The following is a 14,030-nucleotide window of genomic DNA, read 5'->3' as shown; positions in this document are numbered from 1 at the left end:
CATGCTAACCAACCCTCCTCCTCCTCCTCCTCTTTCTCCTCCTCCTCCTCCTCTTCCTCCTTCTCCTCCTCCTCCTCCTCCTCCTCCTCCTCCTCTACTTCCTTCTCTGCTTTCTCCTATTTATACTACTCCTATTCCTCCTCCTCCTCCTCCTCCTCCTCCTCCTCCTCCTCCTCCTCTTCCTCCCCCGCCACAGGGTCAGAAGGTCAAGGAACGCCCCATTGCCAGCACCTTCTACACACCCTTCGACCTTTACAGGCAGGCAAGTTCGACGAGGTCCTTGAGGATGGTCAGCTCCACGCCCAGAACGAGGACACGGCCATTTCCGACGCCAGGACCAGCAAGATGTTCGAGGACGCTAAGACTGGTGGGTATGGGGGTATGGTGGGGGTGGGTATATAGGGGATTTTTATATTTTTTTGTTCTTCATTTTATTTGAATTATTATTAATTTTTTTTTGTGTGTGTATTTAGTGTGGTGTGTACGTGTGTCTGTTCTTCTTTCTCCTCTTTCTCCTCCTCCTCCTCCTCCTCCTCCTCTTCTTCCTCTTCTTCCTTTTCTGCATCATCTTGTTCTTGTTCTTCCTCCTCCTCTTTTTCTTCTTGTTCTTGTTCTTCTTCTTTCTCTTCCTCCTCCTCCTCCTCCTCCTCCTCCTCCTCCTCCTCCTCTTTTGCTTTATCTTCTGCATCTTCTTCCTCTTTGCTTTCCTCCTCCTCCTCCTCTTCTTCTCTCCTCTTCCTCCTCCTCTTCTTCTTCCTTGTCTCCTCCTCTGTGTGTGTGTGTGTGTGTGTGTGTGTGTGTGTGTGTGTGTGTGTGTGTGTGTATAAAATATATCTGGTCATATATCTCTTTCTATCTTTCAGTGTCTATCTATCTATCTATCAGGTGTTGGCCTGGACCTGGCGGCACAGATCCTGCAGCAGGGGCGTGACCACGGCATCGCTGGATACAACCGCTGGAGGCTCTTCTGTGACCTCCCAAAAGCTGCCTCCTTCCAAGACCTGAGTGACGTCGCTGCCCCGGAAAACATCAAGAAACTACAAGGGATTTATAAGTAAGGAAGCCTTGTATTGGTAGCTTCAGTTTGCTTGTTGGGAAATGCCTATGTTGTTCTGTGCTAGAGAATGTCCCTGAAGCCGAAAGCAGTGTTTATAGTGTGTTCCGGCTAGTCTGTGTCTGTCCTAGGTTAACGTTAGCTGTCAGACCGTTATGTAAGGTCTTCAGTTCTTATGGATTTAATATGATAGCAAGGAGGGAGTGGGTTAGGTCAGGTCTGTCCTAGGTTAACGTTAGCTGTCAGACTGTTATGTAAAGTCTTAAGTTCTTATGGATTTAATGTGATAGCAAGGAGGGAGTGGGTTAGGTCAGGTCTGTCCTAGGTTAACGTTAGCTGTCAGACCGTTATGTAAAGTCTTCAGTTTTTATGGATTTAATATGATAGCAAGGAGGTAGTGGGCTAGGTCAGGTCTGTCCCAGGTTAATGTTAGCTGCCTCCTGAAAGCTGTCTCCTTCCAAGACCTCAGTGATGTCGTTGCCCTGGAAAACACCAAGAAACTACAAGGGATTTATAAGTAAGGAAGCCTTGTATCAAAGCCTTAAGTCTGTGATCTTAACCCCCATACATTTCTCTGTTAACACAATTTCTTATATATTTTTTAGCCCTGAGAATACAAGATGCCTTTCCCTTCAAGATGGAGACATTGGGAAAGGCCTTTGTTATCCTGCACTAGACTAACAATGCCTTGCAAATACTACTACAACCTCTACTAACAATGTGGTAACTCTCATCCATCTCCCAGGCATGTGGATGATGTGGATCTCTTCACCGGTGGACTCGCGGAAAAGCCAAACCGTGGAGCGCTGGTCGGGCCCACGTTTGGCTGTTTGATTGGTCGCCAGTTTCAGTACCTGAGGCGAGGCGATCATTACTGGTATGAGGACGACATCCCGCCCTCCTCATTCACTAAGGGTACGCGTGTGTGTGTGTGTGTGTGTGTGTGTGTGTGTGTGTGTGTGTGTGTGTAAGTTAGTAAGTAAATATTTATTGCTATCAAAACATCATATACATAGATACAAACAAAAACATCGTAAATTAAGCATCGGTCTGTGTGTGTGTGTGTGTTTAGAGAAGTGTTTAACCCGGTAACAGCGGGTATCATGTTTCTTAATGGTCCTTCTAAGCAAGAAAAATGAGGAAAATCATCATCCATACAAACCATTTCATAATATATATCAAAGCATTTGTGATCAGCTTATGTATCATCTTTTGGGGGGTGTTATATCATGGCACAAATTTGGCCCGTCGCTGCTACACGGTAAAGCCACAAATTTGGCCCGTCGCTGCTACACGGTAAAGCCACAAATTTGGCCCGTCGCTGCTACACGGTAAAGCCACAAATTTGGCCTGTCGCTGCTACACGGTAAAGACACAAATTTGTCCCGTCGCTGCTACACGGTAAAGCCACAAATTTGGCCCGTCACTGCTACCTGGTTAAGATTACCCACCTAAATATTTTCCTGCGTCAGCAATAACATATATTTAGATAGTGTTTAAAGATATACCAAGTCAATTTTTGGCTCACGTACGTTCAATAAACACTTTCAGAACAACTTTACGAGCTCCGCAAGACCAGCCTGGGACGTGTGATCTGCGACAACAGCGACAAGCTCCAGCACGTCCAGCCCAAGGTCATGCTGGAGGCTGATTCCTTCCTGTAAGTATGAGAATGACGGTCAAACTATGAGGTTCTGTATGAGTCAGTATGTGCTGTTTTAATAAGTGTGTTTACGATAGTTTTAAGCTTGTATTCTTAAGCATCTCAGAGCGCCAGTTTGAAAATAGTTACATAGATAGATAGAACGTGAATGCTGGATAGATGCGTGTGTGTGTGTGTTTATGTGACGAGCTATGTGTTACGTCTACGCATGTGTTGCCATTATGAGGGAATGTTTTGGGTTAAGGAAGGGACGGATAGCTGGACAGACAGACTGAGGACCAGGTGATAGTTAACCAAGTTCTCCACCCACAGCAATGCACCAATGGCCTCTTGCACCCTCCTTATGTTCACAAGTTCTTATATTGTCACCACGAGGGAAAGTCTTTGGTTAAGGAAGGCACGGGTAGCTAGGCAGAGAGACAGAGAACCAGGCGATAGTTAACCAAGCTCTCCACGCACAGGAACGCCCCAATGGCCTCTTGCAGCCTCCTTATGTTCTCAAGTTCTTATATTGTCACTATGAGGGGATGGCTTTGGTTAGGAAAGGCACGGGTAGCTAGGCAGACAGACAGAGAACCAGGCGATAGTTAACCAAGCTCTCCACGCACAGGAATGCCCCAATGGCCTGCCAGGGGAAGCATATCAAGGGTGTGGACCTGAAGAAGTGGAAGACCGCCAGCCCCAACTTCATCATTCCCGACAAGATGCTTCAGGAGAGCATTGAGAGGGCCAGGCGCGACATCACCAACATGAGGGACTCCGAGTGGAACCTCTGGGAAGCACGTGAGTGTTGGCGTGTGTGTGTGTGTGTGTGTGTGTGTGTGTGTGTGTGTGTTTTCTTTTTTCTTTTAATTTCAACGGTTAATATTTCTAAGTGTATATTTCTGTGTGTGTGTGTGTGTGTGTGTGTGAGAGAGAGAGAGAGATTTACTTATCTATATGTACGTATGTAATATAATGATAATGATGATGATGATGATAGTGAGGTCAGTACAGGGGGGGAAGGATGGAGGGGAGGGGGGAGTGACCTAGGATGACCCCAAATGCACACAATGACCTACTTTGACTATGACATTATTATTATTATTTTCTTTCTCTGACCATCTTGTGAGCCTATGGGGAGGCCTATTCTGACATGACTAGTGATTGGTGTGTGTGTGTGTGTGTGTGTGTGTGTGTGTGTGTGTGTGTGTGTGTGTTTACTTATGGAAAAGGCCTATCAAAATCTACAGAACTATACTGACATGACTTGTGATCGTGTGTGTGTGTGTGTGTGTGTGTGTGTGTGTGTGTGTGTGTGTGTGTGTGTAGCCCTGGAGCCCAACTTAACAATGACACACACTGGAGCATAATAATCCCATAATGAACACAAATATAACACTTAAAAATCAGGTATAAATCACAGTATAGCGTGTTCAGCGAAGTCCCAGGTGTAATTAACAGATGCCGCGAAGACTAGCTTGCCGGCACACCCTAACGCACACACCGAACACACTCTACCCTTTACACATGGTAGGTCACACACACATACACACACCCACTCCATAGATACGGAGACGGAACCACACGAGCGTAAAGCCCAGGCCTACAACTACAGCTACAACTAGGTAAATACAACAAGGTAAATACACACAATTCCCTTAACACATGTTCCCCTCTCTCTCTGACTGACTGCCACTAACACCTTCTAGCACACACACCAACTGACCCAGGACCCAGAACGAAGCGACAGACTAACTCCCGACCCAGACTGACCCCAAGCGGACACCCCAGGACGCAACGCCCGACCTGGGGGGGCCAACGCGTGACCCCTGACCTCATGCAAGCGCTGGTGGGCAGGGGTCAAGCACCTGGGGAGTGAGGACTTGAAGTTGAGTCCGAGGGTTATGCGGGAGGCCGAGGAGCTTCTGACGGATTGCTTTAGCGCGGGTGTCAAGGCTTGGGGGATTATGAGGCAACACGAACGGCAGCTGTGGCAGAAACGTGAGTAACTTGACCCACGCGCACTCACTCACGAACGCACACACGCACTCACTCACGAATGCACTCATTTTTTGTGTGTGGGGTGGGGGTTAGAAGAGGTTGTGGTGATCCTACGCACTCTTTTTTCATGTTAGGTTCGGAATATGACTTTCACCCGCACGCACGCACTCACCCACTCACAAGCCTCCTTCTCCTCCTTCCTCCTTTTTTTCCTTATTTCCTCCTCCTCCTCCTCCTCCTCCTTTTTCTTATTCAAACTTTTATTCCTTACCTGACCTGCCATATAGTCCTTCCCAGCCTTACCAGACCCTTAGCAATGAGTCGGGTATTTACCAAACCTCAAACATGACCTCAAACCACTACTGGCTCTTCTCTTCTCTTCTCTTATTCTTTGTATTGTTCTTTTTATTGGTATTCTTCCTCTTCTTCTGTTTCTTCTTCCTTAATTCTTCATATTATTATTATTATTATTATTATTATTATTATTATTATTATTATTGTTTTCTTTCATTTTCTTTTCTTATTTTCCTTATATTCCTGTCTTCTTTTTCGTTACTATTAACATTCTTCAGGTCAGGTCAGGTCATTACGTAGGTCATTTCTCACGACCTGACAACTAACTGACCCGTCTTTCCCCCTCCATCCCACAGGTCAGGCAGCATAAGGGCACGAAAAACACGCGCAGCTGACCGCCAGCTGAAGGACACTGAATCCGGGTCACCAAGCAACGTCCTCGACCTGATGGAAGTGTTGGCAAACATTGACGTGAGCGACATCATGGAAATCCCCAGTGTGTTTGAGTGTGACGACCAGACCTGCCTTGCGACCATACACCACGATTCCGTACGGCGACAGGATGGTGCAATAACCTGAATTTCCCGTCCTTCGGCAAGTCATTCCGGGCCAAGAGTCGTCTGTTGAGGCCCTCCTATGAAGGTGGTGTGTGTGTGTGTGTGTGTGTGTGAGGGTGGGTTGTGTCTGTGTGTGTGTTAAGTTAGATGAGGACTACGTAATATTAATTCTGTGTGTGTGTGTGTGTGTGTTTGTGTGTGTGTGTTTGTGTGTGTGTGATTGACAGGCTATGAGAGAAGGGAAGGGAAGGGAAGAAGGAAGGAAGTAAGGGAAGGAAGAGAGAAGAGAGAAGAGAAGGAAAGAAAATGAAAGAAACTGAGACAGAGAGAGAGAGAGAGAGAGAGAGAGAGAGAGAGAGAGAGAGAGAGAGAGAATATGCATGTATGTGTATATGTATAGACAAACAAATTATAACCACTACTACTACTACTACTACTACTACTACTACTACTACTACTACTACTACTACTACTACTACTACTACTACTACTACTACTACTACTACTACTACTACTACTACTACTACTACTACTACTACTACTACTACTACTACTACTACTACTACTACCATTACTACTACTACTACAACTACTACCATTACTACAACAACTATCCCCCTATTTCCAGGCCTATCTAAGCCACTACTACTACTACTACTACTACTACTACTACTACTACTACTATTAACCCCACTATTCTACCTCCATTTCCAGGTCTATCAAAACCCCGAGCTACGTCAATCACAGGTCAGCCGCTTCCCTCCCCTCGGCTAATCTCTACGAACATGCACAACAATGTCTCGGCTCCTCATGTTCGCTACACCCTCATGGTCATGCAATGGGGGCAGTGTATCGACCATGACATCATCTTCACGCCCATCAACAAAGGTGTGTGTGTGTGTGTGTGTGTGTGTGTGTGTGTGTAAGTAATGGTTTATTGCTAACATATTTAAGACAGTTTTCCAATTGTATAATTTTAAATATCTTGGCTATATTTATGTCTGTGTGTGTGTGTGTGTTTGTGTGTGTGTAAGTAATGGTTTATTGCTAACATATTTAAGACAGTTTTCCAATTGTATAACTTTAAATACCTTGGCTATATCAATGTCTGTGTGTGTGTGTGTGTGTGTAAGTAAGTAATGGTTTATTGCTAACATATTTAAGACAGTTTTCCAATTGTATAACTTTAAATATCTTGGCTATATTTATGTGTGTGTGTGTGTGTGTGTGTGTGTGTGTGTGTGTGTGTGTGTGTGTGTGTGTGTGTGTGTGTAAGTAATGGTTTATTGTTAACAAATTTAAGAGAGTTTTCCAATTGTATAACTTTAAATATCTTGGCTATATCAATGTCTGTGTGTGTGTGTGTGTGTGTGTGTGTGTACCTAACTTACCCTAACTTAACTTAACCATTATCTAAGTTGGTCTTGAAATCATAAATCGTATGTGTGTGTGTGTGTGTGTGTGTGTGTTTACATTGTTTTCTTTTTATACTTCTCTCTCTCTCTCTCTCTCTCTCTCTCTCTCTCTCTCTCTCTCTCTCTCTCTCTCTCTCTCTCTATCTCTTGACCCAGGTTACCGAGAGCAGATGAACCAGGTCACTGCATTTGTGGACGCCTCACACACCTATGGCTCAGACAAGTGTGAACAGAGACAGCTGAGAATGATAACGGTGAGGGTTTGTTATTGTTATTGTTATTGTTATTGTTATTATTATTATTATTAGTATTAGTATTAGTATTGTTGTTGTTATTATGGAAGGGAAGGAGAGAGAGAGAGAGAGAGAGAGAGAGAGAGAGAGAGAGAGACTAATATCACCATTGTCACTCTACAGGATGGCAAGCTGCGTGGCACTCCTAACCCCTTGAGAGGCAAGCTGCTGCTGCCCACTGAGCAGGAGAATCATGAGTGCCAGGCACCATCAGGAAGGTGTTTCATAGGAGGTAGGTCCCCAGAGAGTGCCATACACACCCCGGCAATACACAACACCATTGGCACTATAGAACACCCTGATACTACACACTGCATCTTGGCACTATATACAACAGCTTGGCACTATACAGGACACCCTTGGCACTATATACAACAGCTTGGCACTACACACGACCCTTGGCACTATAGAACAGCCTGGCACTATATACAACAGCTTGGCACTATAGAACAGCCTGGCACTATATACAACAGCTTGGCACTACACACGACCCTTGGCACTATAGAACAGCCTGGCACTATATACAACAGCTTGGCACTATACAGAACACCCTTGGCACTATATACAACAGCTTGGCACTACACACGACCCTTGGCACTATAGAACAGCCTGGCACTATACAGAACACCCTTGGCACTATAGAACATCCTGGCACTATACAGAACACCCTTGGCACTATAGAACAGCCTGGCACTATACAGAACACCCTTGGCACTATAGAACAGCCTGGCACTATACAGAACACCCTTGGCACTATAGAACAGCCTGGCACTATACAGAACACCCTTGGCACTATAGAACATCCTGGCACTATACAGAACACCCTTGGCACTATAGAACAGCCTGGCACTATACAGAACACCCTTGGCACTATAGAACAGCCTGGCACTATACAGAACACCCTTGGCACTATAGAACAGCCTGGCACTATACAGAACACCCTTGGCACTATAGAACATCCTGGCACTATACAGAACACCCTTGGCACTATAGAACAGCCTGGCACTATACAGAACACCCTTGGCACTATAGAACAGCCTGGCACTATACAGAACACCCTTGGCACTATAGAACAGCCTGGCACTATACAGAACACCCTTGGCACTACACACGACCCTTGGCACTATAGAACAGCCTGGCACTATACAGAACACCCTTGGCACTACACACGACCGTTGGCACTATACACAGAACACCCTTTTCTTCCTCTTAATTCTTTTTCTTCTTCTTTTTCTTCTTCTAATTCTTTTTCTTGTCCTTTTTCTTCTAATTATTTTCTTCTTTTTCTTCCTTTAATTCTTTTCTTCTTCTTTTTCTTCCTCTAATTCTTTTTCTTCTTCTTTTCCTTCCTCTAATTATTCTTCTTCTTTTTCTTCCTCTAATTATTTTTCTTCTTTTTCTTCCTCTAATTCTTTTTCTTCTTCTTTTTCTTCCTCTAATTCTTCTTCTTTTTCTTCCTCTAATTCTTTTTCTTCTTCTTTTTCTTCCTCTAATTCTTTTTTCTTCTTCTTTTTCTTCCTCTAATTCTTTTTCTTCTTCTTTTTCTTCCTCTGATTCTTTTTTTCTTCTTCTTTTTCTTCCTCCAATTCTTTTCTTCTTCTTTTTCTTCTCCTAATTCTTTTTCTTCTTCTTTTTCTTCCTCTAATTCTTTTTCTTCTTTTTCTTCCTCTAATTCTTTTCTTCTTCTTTTTCTTCCTCTAATTCTTTTTCTTCTTCTTTTTCTTCCTCTAATTCTTTTTCTTCTTCTTTTTCTTCCTCTAATTCTTTTTCTTCTTCTTTTTCTTCCTCTAATTCTTTTCTTCTTCTTTTCTTCTCCTAATTCTTTTTCTTCTTCTTTTTCTTCCTCTAATTCTTTTTCTTCTTCTTTTTCTTCCTCTAATTCTTTTCTTCTTCTTTTTCTTCCTCTAATTCTTTTTCTTCTTCTTTTTCTTCCTCTAATTCTTTTCTTCTTCTTTTTCTTCCTCTAATTCTTTTTCGTCTTCTTTTTCTTCCTCTAATTCTTTTTCTTCTTCTTTTTCTTCCTCTAATTCTTCTTCTTCTTTTTCTTCCTTTAATTCTTTTCCTCTTCTTTTTCTTCCTCTAATTCTTTTTCTTCTTCTTTTTCTTCCTCTAATTCTTTTTCTTCTTCTTTTTCTTCCTCTAATTCTTTTTCTTCTTCTTTTTCTTCCTCTAATTCTTTTTCTTCTTCTTTTTCTTCCTCTAATTCTTTTTCTTCTTCTTTTTCTTCCTCTAATTCTTCTTTTTCTTTTTCTTTTTCTTCCTCTAATTCTTTTTCTTCTTCTTTTTCTTCCTCTAATTCTTCTTTTTCTTTTTCTTCCTTTAATTCTTTTCCTCTTCTTTTTCTTCCTCTAATTATTATTATTCTTCTTTTTCTTCCTCTAATTCTTTTTCTTCTTCTTTTTCTTCCTCTAATTCTTTTTCTTCTTCTTTTTCTTCCTCTAATTCTTTTCTTCTTATTTTTCTTCTCCTAATTCTTTTTCTTCTTATTTTTCTTCCTCTAATTCTTTTTCTTCTTCTTTTTCTTCCTCTAATTCTTTTCTTCTTATTTTTCTTCCTCTAATTCTTTTTCGTCTTCTTTTTCTTCCTCTAATTCTTCTTCTTTTTCTTCCTCTAATTCTTTTTCGTCCTCTTTTTCTTCCTCTAATCATTTTTCTTCTTTTTCTTCCTCTAATTCTTCTTCTTTTTCTTCCTCTAATTCTTTTTCTTCTTCTTTTTCTTCTTCTTTTTCTTCCTCTAATTCTTTTTCTTCTTCTTTTTCTTCCTCTAATTCTTCTTCTTCTTCTTTTTCTTCCTCTAATTCTTTTTCTTCTTCTTTTTCTTCCTCTAATTCTTTTTCTTCTTCTTTTTCTTCCTCTAATTCTTCTTCTTCTTCTTTTTCTTCTCCTAATTATTTTTTTTCTTTTCTTCCTCTAATTATTTTTCTTCTTTTTCTTCCTTTAATTATTTTCTTCTTCTTTTTCTTCCTCTAATTCTTTTTCTTCCTTTTCTTCCTCTAATTCTTTTTCTTCTTCCTTTTTCTTCTTCTAATTATTTTTTTTCTTTTTCTTCCTCTAATTATTTTTCTTCTTTTTCTTCCTTTAACTCTTTTCTTCTTCTTTTTCTTCCTCTAATTCTTTTTCTTCTTCTTTTTCTTTCCCTAATTCTTCTTTTTCTTCCTTTTCTGCCTCTAATTCTTCTTCCTTTTTTTCCTCTAATTCTTCAACTTCTTCTTTTTAATCCTATCTTTATTTTTCTTGTTGTACTTTTTCTCCCAGGGGACACTCGGCCTCTGAGCAGCCAGGTCTCACCGCGCTTCACACCCTCATGATGCGTGAGCACAACCGCGTTGCTGGGGAGCTCAAGCGCCTCAACAAGCACTGGAGCGACGAGCAGCTCTTCCAGAACGCTCGGCGGATCGTGACGGCCATCAACCAACATGTGACGTACAATGAGTGGCTGCCGAGAGTCCTGGGATGGAACGCAGTCAACCTGTATGGCCTTAACCTGCTGCCAGAGGGACACTATGAAGGTGAGAGCCTCTAGGGTGCCACTAAGGGTTGTAGGGCACTATGTTCAAGGGGCACTAAGCTTAAGAGGCACTGGGCTTGATGGCTAACTAGTGCTACGTAAAGCTTGAGGGTGACTTGCGCTCTTTGAAATAAAACTCTGACCTCCTTATGACGTAAAATACACCTCAAATACATGATAGACACCCATGATAGTTATAATGAAGTGTTGTTTTGGTTACACACAATAGCTAACCCAGAGAGTGCAGATTTAAATGCTTAAGTCTGTCCTCGTATGGCAAGTTTTTCATCCTCCTCTGTTCAGATTCTAACACAGCTCACTCTCTCCTTCTCTTCCATCTCCCCTCGGCAGGTTACGACGCATATTGCAACCCTACGGTCCTCAACGAGTGTGGAATACCCTTTCGCTTCGGCCACTCCCTGCCGAAGCCTTCCCTGGAGCGGATGGACGGAATCTTCGCCAAGCAGGACCCTCCCGTCAAGCTGAGCGAGCACTTCTTCAACCCAGACCTGCTCTACCAACCGGGAATGCTCCATGAAATTATCCGAGGGCTCACGACTGTCTCCATAGAAACGCTTGACTAGCTCTTGACGGATGAGGTCACGAACCATTTATTCGAGGACAAGAAGAGGCCGTTCTCTGGGCTTGACCTTGCATCACTGAATATCCAGAGAGGTCGCGATCATGGACTACAACCTTATAATGAGTACCGAGCGCTGTGTAACCTTACGCGAGCGAGAAGCTTTGATGACCTACACCGGGAAATCGCACGGCCGGTCATTGAGCGTTTGAGGCGGACGTACGCACGCGTCGACAATACTGACCTCTTCACTGGCGGCCTAATGGAAACGCCACTCCACGGAGGACTCGTAGGACCCACCTTCGGCTGTATCCTCGGCATCCAGTTCGGAAACCTTCGGAAGTGTGACGCCTCTGGTACGAAAATTCTGACCCCTTGGTACGATTCACCGACCCACAGCTGACGGAGATAAGGAAGGTGAGTCTCGGGCGAAGGGAAATCGTATATGTAATTTTTTTCCCTTTTCTTATTTTCTTGGTATTCTCCTTCCTCTCTCTCTCTCTCTCTCTCTCTCTCTCTCTCTCTCTCTCTCTCTCTCTCTCTCTCTCTCTCTCTCTCTCTCTCTCTCTCTCTCTCTCTCTCTCTCTCTCTCTCTCTCTCTCTCTCTCTCTCTCTCTCTCTCTCTCTCTCTCTCTCTCTCTCTCTCTCTCTCTCTCTCTCTCTCTCTCTCCTGAGGTGAGTCTCGGTCAAATCGTATACGTAATTTTTTTTTCTTTTTTCTTATTTTCTTGGTATTCTCCTTCCTTTCTCAACCTTTCTTCATTTCTTTCCTCACCTTCTCTTCCTCCCTCTCTTCCTCCTCTCTCTCTCCCTCCTTTCCTCCTCCTCCTCCTCCTCCTCTCAAGTCCACTAATACTGAAGCACACATAATCTATCAAACACATTCTATCAGGCATTTTAAATCACTATGTTGTTATGAGTGAGTTTATCCTTGCAAAGTCTATCAATAAGTTCTAAGTCCTTTCCTTCCTTACATAGTGTGAGTGTGTGTGTATTAATAAGTATACTAAATCTCTATGTTAGTGTGAGTTTTTTCCTTGCAAAGTCTATCAATAAGTTCTAAGTCCTTTCCTTCCTTATATAGTGTGAGTGTGTGTATTAATAAGTATACTAAATCTCTATGTAAGTCTGAATGAGTGTTTTCTACCAGTCTGTCAATAAGTTCTTTGCTTGTGTCGTAAGTAATAATTCTAACGTGTGTAATTCTTGCAGGTCACGCTTGCCAAGATGCTCTGCGATAACTGTGATAATGTGGAGAGTGAGCAGCGGTCCGTCTTTGACCTTCCTGACCCCTTCCTGTAAGTGAGACTGTTTGGGGTTAGGTCAGTATTGTTAAAAGTCACAGCTCACATTACAACTGTTTCCCAAGGCCACAGAGAAGATTATCCGGTTTTTCTTGGTGTTTTTCCGTTCAATGTGCAGAAGTCAGGTAATACTTATATATTTGACTAGGCCTTCGTATGAGTTGTAGGCATTTTCAGGGGTATTTTTATGACCCCAGTGGTAGTTTGAACCTTCCTCTGTACCAAGAATCTGAGAAACATATCTGACAAGACTTTCATAGGAGTTTGGGGCATTTCAGGGGGTAGTTTTATGACCCTGGTGGTAGTTTGAACCTTTATCTGTACTGTGAACCTAAGAAATATATTTGACAAGACTTTCCTAGGAGTTCAGGGCATTTCCAGGTGTAGTTTGATGACCCTGGTAGTAGTATGAACCTCCATCTGTACTGTGAACCTAAGAAATATATTTGACAAGACTTTCCTAGGAGTTCAGGGCATTTCCAGGGGTAGTTTGATGACCCTGGTAGTAGTGTGAACCTCCATATGTACTGTGAACCTAAGAAAACATATATTTGACATGGCTTTCATAGGAGATTTGGGCACTTCCAGGGGTAGTTTATGACCCCAGTGGTAGTTTGACCCTTCCTCTGTACCAAGAACCTAAGAACACGCATATTTGACTAGGCTGTCATACTAGTTCAGGGCATTTCCAGGGGAGTTTTGACCCCAGTGGTAGTTTGACCCTTTCTCTGTACCAGGAACCCCAAAACACAGACATGAGAACCCAGTTAACCTCATTTTTGACCTCTGGAAATTGTCAACATGGGAGGCGGAAACTTCTCATCCCACCAACCAGACACAGTGATGATCCCATTGATGTTTCAGGAACCCTCGTGTGTCCCGCCGTGACCTGCCGGGGATCAACCCGGAGCTGTGGAAGGAGCGCGTGTCATGTGGGGTAGGCACATAGCTGGGCGTTATCGCGATAAGTTATCGCGATACTTTATCGCTGATAACAAAATCGGATTATCGACCATCCGCTACTTATTTAAATATATATCGGTATCTTCGTTACTTTTGTAACCAAACTAGCGATGATCGCTACTTTTTTTCCGCCTCTCAGAAAAAAACGTTGTCTCCTCCCTACACATGGCCCGGGCGCCCGGTGTTGTATGAAAAAACTTCGGGGTATGAAATATCTTCGGTGATGAGATTTCATGCTTAGATCATGAAAATTAAAACACTAGGTTATTTATTTTATGCTACTCAAAAATCAACATATCATAGAGGAAAATCATTTAACTATGCCCCAAAAATGATTATTCACTGCCTCAAATTTGACATTCCATATTCGTTTGTGACCATGCCATGGTACTGAGCGCATATTGTTGTGTTATTGGT

The 14,030-nt window shown here is 42.8% G+C and overlaps 1 protein-coding gene across 1 annotated transcript in view; it reads left to right on the top strand.

The window, feature by feature from the left end:
- LOC126992847 (peroxidase-like protein) overlaps nucleotides 1-13,747 on the top strand; it is an 89,081-nt gene extending 75,334 nt beyond the window's left edge. Inside the window, 11 exon segments of the mRNA XM_050851672.1 lie at nucleotides 2,606-2,714; nucleotides 3,328-3,500; nucleotides 6,266-6,439; nucleotides 7,123-7,220; nucleotides 7,383-7,491; nucleotides 10,514-10,522; nucleotides 10,525-10,767; nucleotides 11,118-11,693; nucleotides 11,696-11,763; nucleotides 12,559-12,644; nucleotides 13,515-13,747. Of these exon segments, the coding sequence (XP_050707629.1) occupies nucleotides 2,606-2,714; nucleotides 3,328-3,500; nucleotides 6,266-6,439; nucleotides 7,123-7,220; nucleotides 7,383-7,491; nucleotides 10,514-10,522; nucleotides 10,525-10,767; nucleotides 11,118-11,693; nucleotides 11,696-11,763; nucleotides 12,559-12,644; nucleotides 13,515-13,599 (1,730 nt within the window). The 3' untranslated portion in view covers nucleotides 13,600-13,747.
- The last annotated feature ends 283 nt before the right edge of the window (nucleotides 13,748-14,030 follow it).

This window comes from Eriocheir sinensis, unplaced genomic scaffold (genome assembly GCF_024679095.1).
Source record: "Eriocheir sinensis breed Jianghai 21 unplaced genomic scaffold, ASM2467909v1 Scaffold51, whole genome shotgun sequence".
In the NCBI taxonomy this organism is placed as follows: domain Eukaryota; kingdom Metazoa; phylum Arthropoda; class Malacostraca; order Decapoda; family Varunidae; genus Eriocheir; species Eriocheir sinensis.
Note: the sequence above shows the minus strand (reverse complement) of the source record. Positions and strands in the feature narration are given on the sequence as shown.